The sequence below is a fragment of the Cyanistes caeruleus genome, chromosome 18 (assembly GCF_971803275.1).
Source record: "Cyanistes caeruleus chromosome 18, bCyaCae1.hap1.1, whole genome shotgun sequence".
Lineage (NCBI taxonomy): Eukaryota > Metazoa > Chordata > Aves > Passeriformes > Paridae > Cyanistes > Cyanistes caeruleus.
In genome coordinates this window covers 4,475,389-4,490,665 of record NC_141718.1, presented here as the reverse complement: position 1 = coordinate 4,490,665, position 15,277 = coordinate 4,475,389, and the positions used below count along the sequence as shown (strand labels likewise).

Genomic DNA, 15,277 nt, shown 5'->3' with positions numbered 1-15,277 from the left:
AAGGTCTCTGCTCATTCCCACTGCTCTTTCCTGGACTCTTCCCAGCAGGTCCATGTATATTTTTTTAATCCACTGCCAGGATGGACGCAACATTCTGCCAGAAGAGGATTATTTCACATGCCTCACTGGCTACAACACTGATTTTATATTTAGTCGTGTGATCCAGCTGAGCCAACACAGCCCAGGGCTGGCTGTCACAGCCAAGTCCCTGGCCCGAGGGTCCCCAGGCTGTGCCTGTGTGATTGCTCTGGCACAGGTGGAGAGGAAGAACACTGCTGCATTTTCCCCCTCCCCTGGTGTATGGAGTTTTTGTCCTTGTCCTCGCTGTGTCACAGCAGAACACAGAGGCTCCTCGCTGCAGCAGTCACTTAACCAAACACTGATCTCTGATGTTCCCATTCCCTGGATCCACCTTTCCATGGAATACTGATTAACTGCTCCACAAGCCCATTTTCCCAGCAGTTTCAGCCCCTGCACATAGCAGTTTCATCCAGGCTACATCCCCCCATGTTGTGAGCAGAAACACCATATCAGAGGGCCAAGACAACACATCTGGGACCTTTTCTCCTGCTCCCTTATCAACAGGCTCATTACCTCTGCAAAGAAAAAAAAGTTTAACCGATGTGTCACATTACATTGTTGACAAGCCCATACCAAGTAATATAATTTTGTCCTCGATGTTTCCAAATAATTGAATTATTTTCCCTGTAGTTTTCCAGAACCTGAAGTTGACAGATTGCCTCGCTTCGTCTTCTTCCCTTTCACAACATTTCATCTTCTTGAAGACCTTTGTTTCACTAAGTCCTGTCCACCCTCCAGTGTTCTTCAGACAATCTACATCACTGACTTCTCAGCAAGCACCACAGAAAAATGTAAAAATCAGACTGATCTTGAAAATATCTACACGAGTTACATTTTATTGAAAAATATCTACACGAGTTACATTTTATTGAGACATGACTTACCAATTCTCTGATGAAAGATCTTGTCGAAGGTTAATTCACCCCTTTCTTCGAGGTATTTCTGCATAACACTGCGAATACTGAAAGAAAAAGAGGGGGGGGGAAAAAAAAGAGGGGTTATTTGAAATTGCTTTTTTTAAACCTTTGAAGAAAAGTCAGGTGGAGCCCTGCCTGGCCTCAGGTGAGCTGATCCCTGGGGACACCCTGGTCACCATTTTATTCCTGTCTCAGGTTTAGCCTGCACAATAAAATAAGTCACAAGTTGCCCTGAGCTACCCAGGATCAGCCACACAAGGAGCCAACAGCAGCAGCTCCATTAGGCCCTGCTTGGCTGCAGCGCACTTAACATCTACTTTGCCTAATTTATAATGTCACAATCATTCACTTAAACCACATTAACAAAGATTTCCTTTATTTATCAAGTATCCTCAATATTCGTTGTAATATAATGCCCATAAAAATTTCATATGGGCAACAATACAAGTACATAAATCTTAAAATCAATGCAGGACAGCAGTGCTGGGCCTTGGTAAAGCAACTCTATTGTCACAGTATCAAGTCAAAATTCCATCAGACTTTCTCTGCTACCAATTTTAAAATCGATAATTTCCATACATCCTATTTATTACTATAATTATACTACTTCTTATTATAATTATACTATTTATTATTATAAAAATAACTTTGAACAAAGTACTCTTGCTCTATACAAGGCCATTAAGTATCACTTGTATTTCTGCAGTAGCAAGACTGAGCAGCTAAGCCTTGCTGACCTCAGGGATATCCCCTCTCGTGTGCTCACAGGGACCCCAGCGTTAAAATTCTGTGAATCCTCCCAAATACTGACAAACATCTCCTCCAGGGAGGGAGGAAAGTATCCACACTCCTCCTCAGAGGAGGACCTGAGGCACGAAGTCTGAATGACTTGACCAGAAAAAAGTATATAATAATGCCAAGGACTTTGCTGGAAGGCCCTAAACTCCCATGTAGGAAAATATCCTATTAATAGTTTTCTGTGTATCTCCAAGTCCCACATGGAACACGGATCTCTAAACAGTGTGATCCAAAGCGAGAGCTCTGGAGGCCAACCACCACATCAAGTCAGACAAGAACTGGGAGGGCTGAACACTGTTAATCAGGTTTGAGGTTATAAATTATTCAGTGACGAACTTGCTGTTTATTTGTTCATTAAGAACTGGGTCTGCCCTCTGTGTATTTTAACAATATAAACAAAATATTGATTTAAATGAAGAGGGAGCAGTAAATAAGAGATCGTGGAATCAAAGAATGGTTTGGATTGGAAGGGATCTTAAAAAACACCTTGTTCCATGTCCTACCACGGGCTGGGACAGCTTCCACTATCCCAAGTCGCTCCAAGCCCCATCCAGCCTGGTCCTGGACACTTCCAGGGATGGGACAGCTACAGCTCGTCTGTGCCAGGGCCTCACCACCCTTACAGGGAACAATTTCTTCCCAAAATCCAACCCAAATCTTTTGCCAACCAAACCTTCCCCTTTTCCCTCTGTGCTTGCAGAGGACCCACTGGAGATGAACAAGCCTGGCACGAGTTCCCAGAGCCCGCAGCTCCCCCTCCTCCCCGAGCCCCTCGGCGCTGCCATCACCCCCTGGCACCATCCCGTTCCCACTGACCACCAGACCAGCAGTAACAGAATAAGCCTTTTTCATAATAATGACATCAAGAAAGCTTTCCTCTGCTCCAACGAGTGCACTGCAAGAAATTACATCAACAGATCTTCGGTCTAGACAATGGGAGAAGATAATGAAAATTTAACGTGCGACTGAAGCGCCCAGGAAAACAGGGATTGTGTAAGGAGCAAACCTCTCCAGCGCCTCCTCCTCTGCCAACATCCCGTACTTCTGGTCTGATGGATAACGTCAAAGGAACAAAATGTCTTTTGCAGCCACAGAAACTGAACAAATCTGTAAAATGATCACAGGCTACAGGAGTCCGTGCTACATTCCAGCTCCTCAATGCTCGCACTTCTTTAAAATCATTGCCGCTTATCCACATGAATAAATAGGAATAAATTATGTGGAGTGGATTATGACTACCCAGAATAATCACCTCCTAATTCTCACATAGAAGTTTCAGGTAGAAATCCTCTGGAGTTCAGAGAATTGAAGCAGAGTCCATGTATCCTTCAGAAGGATGGAAAATTTTAAAATGGAGCTTAGCACATTCCACAAACAGGAAGAAAGGTTCCCTCTCTGCTTCAGTCTATTGACTCATTAGTTGCCCTACACGTAAACAATCTGCGATTAAAAGCTGCATTTCACAGAAATGCAGCCATTTCTGAAAAGCTTTCCCTGGCCAGAGATGCCATCAGCACAAACCACGCACTAATGCGAGAAGTGGCCGTTTCTGCACGAGTTCATCCCGGTTCACAGCATGATCCACCTTAATAGCAGCACTCACAGGGAGCAGAAACAAAAGTTGGCTAAAAACAAAATCCAGGGAGACCTCAGAAACAAAAGCACATCCAACTGGACTGCAGCAAAACCTTTTCTTCATATATTTTTTTTCATTTCGAAGAGGAAGAAAACAGCAAACCACAAAAAATTCAGAAACACTCCGTTTACTATCCACATACCACAAGTCAACTGAAGTATTGTTCAGGGGAAGTCAAAGTCAGGCCTAGAATTTGGTGAGAAATGCAGCTTGGACCCTGGGTACCTCTTTCTGGACATCTGCATCTTCACTGAAAGGGTGGTCAAGCATTGGTGGGGGCTGCCCAGGGAGGTTTGGAGTCCCCATCCCTGGAGGTGTCCAAGGAACATCTGGCCATGGCACTCAGTGCTCTGGGCTGGGTGACAAGGTGGGGATTGGGCACAGCTTGGACTTGATGCTCCTGGAGGACTTTTCCAACCTCAGTGATTCTGGGATTCTGTGATTGCTGGTTTAACTGGGGACACAGGGAAGTCCTTTGCCACTGGCCCCGGGGAGATGCCCAGCACTGCTGGGGTGTGAGCAGCTGTCTTGCACTTCTGAGAGCCCCTGGGTGAAGTTGCCCTCAAAGAAGGAGCTGAAAAAACACCCCAGGCCTGCAGAGCAGGTTGGAGCACACTGCCTGCCCCAAGCAGGCAGAGGATGACTTATCTGCATCCTCAGCAAACCATAAACTCTGCGAGCAGCACGGGTCGCTCTAACCTGGTCAGCTCCTCCATCTACCCAGAAAAGGGATTTATTTCAAGTATGAGCTGAACAGTCTGTTGAAAGGAGCTTCAAGCTGCATCTTAGAGCTCTAGTTACTCCAGCCTTGATCAAAGAAACCTGCTGAAAAGCAGCCTTCAAGGTTAAACTCCATTCTGGAATTAAACAGCTCGCTGTCTGTGAGCAGCCTGGCAGGGCACAGGCAGCAGCCGCAGTGCCAAGGTCGGCACAGGCAGAAAATGTCTACTCAAAAACATGTCTGAAAAGCTAAGAAGAAAACACATTATGTCCTTTCTAACACAGAAAAGGCCACGTAAGGCAAGAGCATCCACGATCCTCCCTCTCAGACGAGTTCCAGCAGGAGCAGCAGGGCTGAAGGAGCCTTGGAAAGGAGCTCAGCCAAAGCCAGGACCTGTCCTTGGCTGCAGCACTGGACAACAACAGCCACTCCTGCTGCTTCCCCGGAACAGAGCAGGGACAGCCTGTGAGCCCAAGGAGAACCTGCCAAGCAGGAGAAATGAAACTTCTGCTGGGTGTCTGAGTGTGTGTGCCCAAGGATGCCCACTGGAACATCCACAGGGCACCAAGAGCACAACCCCAATGGGTGTGGGAATATGCCCAAAACCAGGATTTACAGAGGAGAGGAAAACAAACAGCACTCGTTCTGATACTTCCAAGAAAGATGGAGAGGGACTTTTTCCAAGAGCATGTAGCAACAGGACAAGGGGGAATGATTTCAAACTGGCAAAGAGGAGGTTTAAATTAGATATTAGGAAATATTTCTTCCCTGTGAGAGTGGTGAGGCCCTGGCACAGGTTGCCCAGAGAAGCTGGGGCTCCCCCATCCCTGGAAGTGTCCAAGGCCAGGTTGGACAGGGCTTGGAGCAGCCTGGGACAGTGGAAAGTGTCCCTGCCCATGGCAGGGAGAGGAACTAGATGGGCTTTAAGGTCCTTTCCACCTAAATTATTCCACAATTCCATAAAAGTTGTGCTATTCGTTTCACACAGATTTTGTCCCTGAAGTTCTTCTGAAAGCAACTCACACCTCAGAAAAGGAAAGGGCACAGAACGAGGCAATGGAACTAGGTCAAGAGGCTCCTTACTACTGGCCTTCCTACTACTGGCCCTTAAAGGAGCTTTGAATTATTTATCATCAGAGCAGATGATTTTTTTCTTGTAAATCAATAAGAATTCAGATTTACGGGATATTATCTGGTGTACAGGTGCACACACACCCACCACAGCTTGCAAAAACAATGGGCAGCATTAAAGAGCCATACCTGCATTAAAAATGAGCAGTTCCAGTCATTAATATATTCTCCAACAGACCGAAACAGAAACAGGAGAACAGAAAAACAAAACAAGAATGAAACAGCAGCTTCACAGAGACTGAGAAGAGATTAGTTCAGGATTTAACTCTACCAACACTTCCTGTATTGTCAAAAGCAGGCCATAAACTTTATATGCACAGATCCCCCGTTTCTAAAATAAAGCTGGATTTATTTTTTCCCTCCTCTTTGTCATTAGAGCAGGTACCATCCCTCTGCCACGTGTGCCTCCTGTATCCAACAGCACACTAAGTTCCTGATGGCGCCTGGCACATCCAAATTAATAATTATTTCAAGAAAATGCCAGATATTTATCAATCCCATGGCCAGTGCTTTGACTGCCACGGTTTAGAGTGCCTGTCCACTCTCTGCACTCCCAACATCACATCTCCACATCACAGCCACCTTCATTTATTCCTGTGTCAGGGGTAATAAACACTGAACACTCACAAACTACTGAACCCATTTAATTCTGCTTCCTCTCAGGCTGCACTCAGCTCAAAGTTCAGCAGAAGTCAATACTTCTCCAAATGACTCGGCTCTCAATGCTCTAAAAGCTGCTTCACACATGGTCACCGTGGTTCCAGCACCTCGTGGGGCGAAATTCCCAGCACAGAAAAAAATCATTACACCATCTAAACTGATGTGTTCATCTATGACTTGTAAACTCACAGAATCCACTCATTCTTGAAGGTCTTTCCCAAAGCAAATCCCTCTGTGAGTCAGTTATTAATCAGTGCATGTGCTCGGCCTCATCGGCTGACAAAGCAATGAGTGACCCCAAACTTTGATTTCTCTCCATAAACACAACACCCCACCTCCACGGGACTCTACCATTTTCTGGCCCAACTTCACCCATTTCTGCCCCATTTTGTGCCTTCACACCCCCTGAAGTTCATACGAAGTCATTTCACTGCTGTGAACTAATGCTCTTAGAACTGTCGTGGGTGATTAGCGACATATTTCACCCCAGAGCCCTGTGGGATGGAAGGGATTAGAGCTCAGCAACACCTGCCCACACCCCCTCCCGTCCCTGCATCAGCAGCTTCACTTATTCAAATTATTTTAATGGAGAAAGTCTACAAGGAGGGAGCCAGAAGCAGGAGCTGTGTAGCTCCAACTTCACAAAACACCAGCCCCGAGATCCTTGAGGCATTATCAGCGCTGAAATCTGAAACTAATATAAAAGCTTCTAAGTACATGAATTTTTCAGGAATAATTACACCAAATTGCAGTGTCAAGGACTTGCCCTTCCACCAGATTGCTGCTGCTGAGAAATTATAAGAAAGGGAAATCAGAGCAAAATCACATCTCCTCGCTCTGACTGCAATTAAGGCATTCGCCAATCATAAATTACATTTTTTTAAAAAAACCCACAAAATTACTGAAGACGTGCCAATTTTTTCTAATCTTTCTCAATCTCAAATGTTTAGAACTTTCTTTGCAAGTAGCAAGTATAAACCTTGACTGAGAGACCAAGAACTACAGCCAACACTGACAAACGCTTCTGATTTATTTATTCTTTTATAGGCTCAGGATGCAATTTTACAGAGATTTTAAATGTTTATTTCCACTATCCAAATCCATCATAAAGTTGCTAAAATTGGACCAAAGATCCTGCCCCAAAGGCCTCTGAACTGAAAGCATGACAGGGTCAACAAGCACAATTCAAAGCAGTGGCAGAATGGCCCAGAGCCACCACAGCCGAAAGTGGGTTGTTTTTTTCTCTTTGTACAAGTGCATTTAAAAGGTTCAGCAATGCAAGATTGATCAAAAGTGAAAACTGGGATGAAATATTTGGCCTAAGAATCAGATCTTTCAAAGCTCTTTTAAACAACAAGTTAAAACTATGGGAATGTCTCTGTATTTTTGAGTAATTAGGAAAATCTCAGGTTAAAAAAAACAAACATCAAAACAATTAATAAAAAAATCAGAGGACTGATGGACAACATAGAATTGCTTCAAACATGAAAATGAACAGAAAAGGATAGAGAAGAAATGGAGAAGCCAGGCTGAAGACTGGAAAACAACAGCAAATGATGAGAAGGCTCAAAAAGGAATGTCGCTCTCAAAGCTGTGTCCCACTCCCGTGGCTGTCCCAGCCATCCCTACTCGAGACATCAAAACACTCACACACGATTTGCCTTCTTTTAATTGAGTGATGGGATTGTTGAGGTTGGAAAAGCCCTCAGAGACCACCAAGACCTGCTGCACTGCAAGGCCACCACTGACCCTTGTCCCCAAGTGTCACATCCACACGGCTTTTAAATCCCTTCAGGGATGGAGACTCCAGCACTGCCCTGGGCAGCTGTGCCAGGGCTGGACAGCCCCTTCCATGAAGGAATTTTCCTAAATATCCACCTAAACCTCCCCTGATGCAACTTGATGCTGTTTCCCTTGGGTGTCAAGTGGATCTAACTCCATTCTCCACCACCCTCTGGACTCACCCTGGATCCACCACCCCTTTTCTCCACCTGAAGCTCATTTTCACAGAGCTCGTTTTCCCTGCTGAAACTGAGGCAGAAACACAACAAACAGCAGCAGCCAAGCCACATCCCCGGAGCTGTCACGAGGAGGCTCATTCTGCGCTGGCCCCTCGGGACAGGGGTGTCTTTTCTTTCCCCAAGGTCTGAAGCACTGAGCGTTCCACTGGGTTCCCCGGAGCTTTTTAATTTCCCGGGAGGATGCAGAATCTGCCAGGAGCTCTTCCCTCATGTGCACCTTGAGCAGAGGTGGAACTCCCCGGAGCACCCAGCAATTCCCAGCTTCCAATCCCAGATCCCAGCGGGGCTGCGGGAGCTGGGAGTGCAGCTGGTGCCTGTCTGCTGTCACACATCCCAGACTCGATCCCTAATGATGCCTTTGATCTGCACAGCTCCACCAGATCCCCAGAATTCCGCCCTTTCCCCGGCTCCCTCCTCAACAGGACGTGACACATGCTGACAGGACAAATTCCTGGCATGCTGGAAGGGGGCTGAGGGGCTCTGTGAGCCTTCAAATGCTTTCAAAATTTGTTATTTATTTCTGCAAGGCATATTTAAATAGGTGTTTAGTCAGTATTGGAATAATTTTTTTGGATAATGGAGTGAAGCTCTGTGGAAAACAGCTGTATTTTCTAAGCTAGAAACTGCTGCTTTTGCACCAATTTAGTCCAATTAAATTTTGTTATTTGATTTATGCACCTGGACCTGACGGCTCCTGATCGGCTTTCTACTAATTTTATTAATTACCAACAAAATAAAGCTATTATTGATAAGAAGATTAAACCAGGCCATTCCACATGATTTCACCAGAACAGAAACCAAGGGCTGCACACGCTCATGTCCTGATGTTATAGCTCCAGAGTAGGCTGAAACCATTTCACACAGGAAGGTCTGGGCACTGAAAAGCCATCAGCTATAAAAGGAGTAAGAGCTATAAAGTTCATTAATTTTACTGAAAAAAAAACACATCTGGCAGGTCCCACAGCACCTGCAGCCCACCTGCACCAGGCACCGGATCAAACGAGTGCTTCACACCTGTAACACAACATCACACTTTACTTTCCCCAAAAACACATCTAGAATCATCCCTCTGCTTTCAGCACAGGAACAGAAGGCTGCACACTGATCTCCCCCCAGATCACTGTGATTTACCTTTTTTCTTACTTAAATTAATGACGCCCCAGGGAAGGTCTGTGCTGCAAAACACACGCTGAGATCCTTCAGCATCCCCAGGGAGAAGTAATTGGAGCATCTCTCTAAAGGCCAAGTCTCTCCTTCCTGTGCCCAGAGATGCTCCAAGCACTGGATGCTCAGGAGCTGAGACAGTCAAGGACCTCCACTGAGGCTTAGAAAATTCAGCTTCAACTCCTGCACCTGCTCAAGGTGCTACACGTGAACAGAGGTACATCTGGTATTTTCTAACTGGCTCCTGATCTGGACAATACAGATAATTACAAGCTGTCCTTCATCCACACTCTCATTCTGTATCTCATAAAGCTCTGCAAAGGACTTTCATCCTCCTGCGCTCTCCTGTAGAGGCCTGTCTGTTGTCAGGGTATGGAACACTGCAGGTACACTAAAAATTGAATTCCTGAGAGAGAGGGAGCACCCAAACAGAGCCAAGAGCAGCACCCACAGCAAGCAGGATACAGCCTGCTATACTGACAGGCCAGAATCCATCCCCATTCTTCCCAAGAAAGTGCTGTGGTACAAAGGTGACTTGAGATAAAAAGCAAGTACACGTTGTCAGCAGCACCAGAATTCTGCATGCACAACTAATTATTTTGAGAGCCACTTCTTACTGCTTTTACAACCACACACTTCTGCTGACAGCAAAGCAGGGAGGATGAATTTCCAAGCAAAATTTCACTCCTCTGTCTCACCCTGAGCTAATCCACCAAAGAACACAAGTGTTCAGCCTTTCTTGTACTGTTAGTTCAGAAAAATGCAAGTCTTTCCCCTTCCTTAAGCAGTTCCCAATGAACCCTCACATGTGACTTTTCACACTAGCAGTGCTAGATAGCAAGATAAGCTTTGGTTTACTCATTTAAGCTTCAGATTTTGGACTTCAGGAAGAATTTCTTCATGGAAAGGGTTGTCAGGCATTGATTGGAATGGGCTGCCCAGGAAGGTGCCCAAAACTGAACTTTCTTGCAGCAAAATAAAAGCACCTAGAGAGACACAGAGGGCTGACACAGGCGGAATAGCAGCAAAAATGAAAATTACTCAAGCAATTGTCAGGAAAATTTTCCCAGAGACAGCGCTGTAAATGAATAAACACAACACGGAGGCGTTAAACGATGCCAGAGAAAACACCACCAAAGTCACCCAGACTGACAGCAGAGACAGGGGAATGTGAGCCTGCAACCTGGAGATTTACAGAAGTTTCAAAAGGTGCAAGAACTCCCTGAAGGCCACCTTAAAGAAAGAACTGAAATCCACAGAAAGAGCAAAGTAAGGCCAAGAGCACAGAATTACAAAATCAGAAGCAAGAGAGAACAGAGCAATGATGCTTAAACCTGAGCAGGAGATGTTGCTTGGACTTCAACAATATTCAGCACCAACAGAGGAGGAAAACAAATCACAAACAGCTCGGGATAGAATTGGGAAGGCAAATTAACCTCTGTGTTTTCAACAGCCCTCAATCTGAGTTTTAACAAGCCAGTCTGAATACTGGGTAAGAAAGCAAAGGGCACATCAGCCACCCTACGAGAAGCAGTTGGGTACCAGGGGCCAGAATTCACCTCTACAAGTGAAGATGGGATGATAACTGAGGAAAAATGTCATGTTAAAAGCATAGTTTTTAAGAAAAAAGTGACTGCAACATGCTCCCTTTTCCCCTAGCAGAGCAAGATTCAGAAGAATGCAGGAAACCAAAGGAAAAGACTGGGACAAAAATCAGAATTAACTTGAAACAGAGGTAATTAGCAAAAGCAGGTTAGAAATGGAGAGATGAGATGAGATGAGAAATATCTACAGCCTCAGGGAGAGAAGCCTGGACAGATGGATGCAGTGTTTTGTTACCATGCCCGTTGTATTTGTATACCAAAAGCACCCAAAGCTTACGTGATGTTTATAGTAAGAAAGGTTTAATGTCAACTTTCCAGTGGTGCACACAAGAGGCTTCTGCAAGCCCTGAACCCTCTCCCATTTGTTACCTGATTTCTTGGACCATTTTTCTCAGCTTCACATTACGCAAATCCTTTACTCAAACCAGAACAAGCTGCTGGCAAATAAAAACAGCTGTTCTATAGTGCTCTTCCAGTCCCTTTGACCAAAGTAAGGGAAATGTAAAATTTACATGGAAAAGTAAAAAACCTCAGCAGCCTGCTGAATAGCCAAATAAAATTCAGAGTGCAGCTAATTTACTGCTTTCCCACCAAAACTTAAGATATTTGAAAGCAATGCTCCAGAATAAGACTTAGGTTTCATATTTGATCATATTTCCACAGGGCTGACTTCCTTCCCATTCCAGGCCTGATTTCAGCAGGGTATTCTGTCTCAGACAGCCTTTCTGCCCACCCATGCGAATCTCCCTGAAAAACAGGCTTTTAGGAAACAATGTACAACAGAAAGATACCACAGCTCTTGGCAAGGCTCTTAGAAACGAAAGGAGGAAATGCAGAAGGGAAGGAAAAGCAGATGACAGAGGATGGAAGAAGGGTTGTTTTGTTTTGGTGTTTAAAAAAACCAAAAACACACTAATCCTCTTCCTTAGGCACTCCTGGCTCATTAGTGTTTTCTGCCCTTCCTCCCCAAACTGCAATATTCAACGATTTCAGGACAAAACCAGTCTGAGGATAATTCACAAAAACTCAGCAATAATCAGCCCTACGGCCAATAAACTCTTCACCCTCATAGTTTATTTGCTGCTAAGCCTTGGCCTGCAGCCTTGGAATTCATTCTGCCGGCACTACAGCTATTTCCTTGTAAACAGGAAGCCCCCTCAAATTTGCATTACAGTAAACTCATTTGTTTCATTTAGCCTCAGCCTTATCTAGGAAAGATAAAAGGGTGCCGACAGGTGTACTGGGCTCCAGCAAGGAGACAAGGGGTAAAACCTTTGTAATATTTCAAGAGGAGATAACACCAGCGCACAGGACCCGTCCGTGGGCTGTGGATGCCCGCCAGAGATAAACCAACACATTCCCGTGAGCAGAGTGCTGAAATAATGCAGCGACATTTATTCTCAAGCATGGCTGTGATATTCCAGTGACCTTCCTGCTCTCTGTCCCAGTGACAGCCAGGACTGACAGCGGGGATGGCTGCACACCCTGCGTTACAGAGACGAGCTCCTGCTCCTCCAAGTAGCTGCTCACACGCATAGAAATAATGAATATCTGGAAAAATTGTTTGATTTCAAACAAGAGAGGACTCTGTGTGTTGTATTTTTTTACTGTTACTATATCAACCTGCCTTTAACCAGCCGATTTATGTCATTTTAAATGAATCACTTTGCCAGCGATACAGAATATTTCAGTATACCCAGCACATCATGTCTGCTCTAATGAGAGGGATCAAAAAAACCAGCCAGAAGCCAGCACAAAGATATCTGACACCAGAATAACGGTCACAATTTCCTACTGTATGAGGAAATCCCTGGTTTCAGTTAGAAGCTGAGAGGTTCAGTCATTTCGGGCACCCTAGAGCCGTTTGTGGTCCCGGGCTGAGGTAAGTCCCTGCTCTCGGTTATGTCCGTGCTTCCTTCCGCTCCTGTGCCGAGGGCCTGGCACGTCCCTGTGCCACAGGGCCACGTACAGCCCCAAACCTCCCCTCTCTGAAGGCTTCTCACCTCCTGCAGAGCACCACAGAGCAGGGAGGGTGGCAAGCCACGCTTCTCCTTTAATATCTCATGCCAACAGGTTCTTCCACAGGCAGCCCAAGGAGCGAGGCACTTTGGCCACCGATCCTTTCCGCTTCCCTCCTACTCTGCAAAACTTCCTCTGGCACCTGGCTGCCTTTCCCACCTTGTGGAGCCAAATGCAGGTGAACCATCTCTCCCAGCTCAGGGAAACCCTGGCACCACGTCAATCCTGGAGCAGGAGAGCAGAGCGCAGCAGGTTCCTCAGGCCTCGTGCTGCGCTTGCTACGAGGCTTCCGCCGCGCCGGGCACGAGGGATGTCGGTGCAGACAGCGGCTTCGAGCCTCTCCACAAGCACCAGCTGTGCTGATATCGCTGATGGCTTTGGGAGGGCTCCTCCTGCCCTGCAACCCTCCACGTCCCACCTTTCACCTGCCCACAGAGGTCAGGTCCCTGCTGGGAACAGGGAGCAGCACCGCTGCACATCACTGACATCACCTGAGCGCTGAGACACATGAAGCCACCAGCAAAGCTGCACCTCGGGCTAACAGGGCAGGCGAAATTTCATGGATATTGTACTGGTTTTAAAGTGTAAACACATACCAGGAGCAAAGCAGGCACCTTTATTTGTCCAGTAACAGATCATCCTCAACCAGACTTTAAAAACAACAGCCAAATTTCATCACCTGAGGTCTCACTGCCCCTGCAAGGGGGATAAACATGGGCTGGCCACCCTTCACCTTCCCCTGCTCTGCAGCCTTCCAGCATTCCGGCAGAAAGGCAGGAAAATGAGTGAAGAAGTGGGAAGAGGGCTCTAGCGATCCCTGGCTCACAGCAGACAGCTAGGCTAGGCCACCAGCAGGCTTCCAAACTGCCTACACATTCTGCAGTAAAATTTGGTTTAGATTTTTCCTGTTGCAGTATTTTGTTCGCTGGCTGAATCTTCATTACATACAAATACATATATATATATATATATATATATACACACACATACATACACAGCCATAGGAAAAAAAAAAAAGCTTAGCTTTAATTTCAGCAATAAATAAGCGATGCTCAGGTGATTTTGTAACAAACACATAAGCACAGGAAAAAGCTGTGTTTCTGCAGAAGAAAGGCTGCTTTTAAGACCCAAGCAAACAACCTGGGCTGTAGCAGGGCACTACTCGTCTGCTCCCACGGTGGGACCGGGGAAGGTCGGGGCGATGGAGCCCGGGACCTGCACCGGCACCTCCGCTCCGTGAGCTGCCTGCTAAGGGCGAGCTCCGGCCCCGTCCTCCTCCCGCATCCCCTGTCAAACCCCATGAAGCATCACCAAAAAATCGCTCTGCAGAGCAGCACGGCCAGAGCGGCTCGGTTCGGTGCTACCGACTGCTCCGGACGGAATTCCTCAGCCGCCGGACGGAGCAGCGGGCTGGGGATCCACAAACCCCCGAGCGACGGGGGGTTCGTCCCTGAGGGGACCGGCGTCCCCCCTCCACCCGCCGAGGGTCCCCGCACAAGTTGTGCCAAATAAACACACGCATTCAACACATCCAGCACACCCAGCACAGCCAGCCCGGCCCCGCGCTCGCCAAGGCCGGAGCCGGTGCCGGCGGAGGCCGCGGGAGCCGGGGCACGGCCGGACCGTTATGTCCGGCCCGGGGAGGGCGCCGGGGGCCGGGCCGGGGCCGCGGCGGGGCGGGCGGTACCTGGGCTCGGGCAGGGTGATCTTCTTGCTGGCCCTGGCCGCCGGGGTGCTCTTGCTCTTCTCCATCGCCATCAGGTAGCTGACATCGGCCAGCACCGCCTCCAGGTCCGCCATGTTCCCGCTCCGCCGCCGGGCTGCAGATGGAGGCTCCGCCGGGGCAGCCGCCCCCGGGGCGGGGGTTGGCGGCGGGCGGGCGGCGGCGGCTCCGCCGGTGCGGCCGAGCGGCTCCCGGTGCGCGTGTGCGGAGCGCGGGGACCGCTCCCGCCTCCCGCCCCGCGCCCCGGGCGGGCGGCAGGAGGGACGGACAGACGGCCGGACGGACGGCGCAGGCAGGGAGGCAGGCAGGCAGCGAAGGAAGGAGGGAGCCCCCGCCGCGCCCCCTCAGCGCCCGCCCGCCCCCGCCGGGCCCATGGCGGCGGCCGGTCCGCCCCCGCCGCTCGCAGCCTGCGCGGCCCCCGCGGCCCCGGGCCCGCCGCTCGCAGCGCGCGCGGCCATGGGCGGGCGGACCGGGCTGCCCCGCGGCGCCGCCGAAAATCCGGACGTGGATCGGCGGCGGCCGGAGCGGGGACCGCAGCCGCGGGGCTCGGCGGCCCGGCCAGCCCCGGGGCTCCGCTCCGACCTGAGGCCCGTCAGAGGAACAGGCTGCCCCCATCCCTGGAAGTGCCCGAGGGCAGGTTGGACGGGGCTTGGAACAACGTGGGATAGTGGAAGGTGTCCCTCGGCGAGGGGGTGGGATGGGAATTTTAGGTTCTTTGGACCCAAACTGCTTGTGTGGGACTGCACGGTCCCACAAGAGGGGAGCTCCGAGCTGCCCGCGAGCCTCAGCGCCCGGTTGGACG

General features: G+C 48.4%; 1 protein-coding gene across 1 annotated transcript in view; it reads right to left on the bottom strand.

Annotated features, from left to right (window-relative positions):
• The window catches only part of GRK3 (G protein-coupled receptor kinase 3), a 60,096-nt gene extending 45,159 nt beyond the window's left edge, over window positions 1-14,937 (bottom strand). Inside the window, exons 1-2 of the mRNA XM_086855460.1 lie at window positions 14,440-14,937; window positions 966-1,042 (exon numbers count right to left, since the gene is read on the bottom strand). Coding sequence (XP_086711586.1) covers window positions 966-1,042; window positions 14,440-14,552 — 190 coding nt within the window. The 5' untranslated portion in view covers window positions 14,553-14,937. The remainder of the gene's footprint in view (window positions 1-965; window positions 1,043-14,439) is intronic.
• Between the last annotated feature and the right edge of the window lie 340 nt (window positions 14,938-15,277).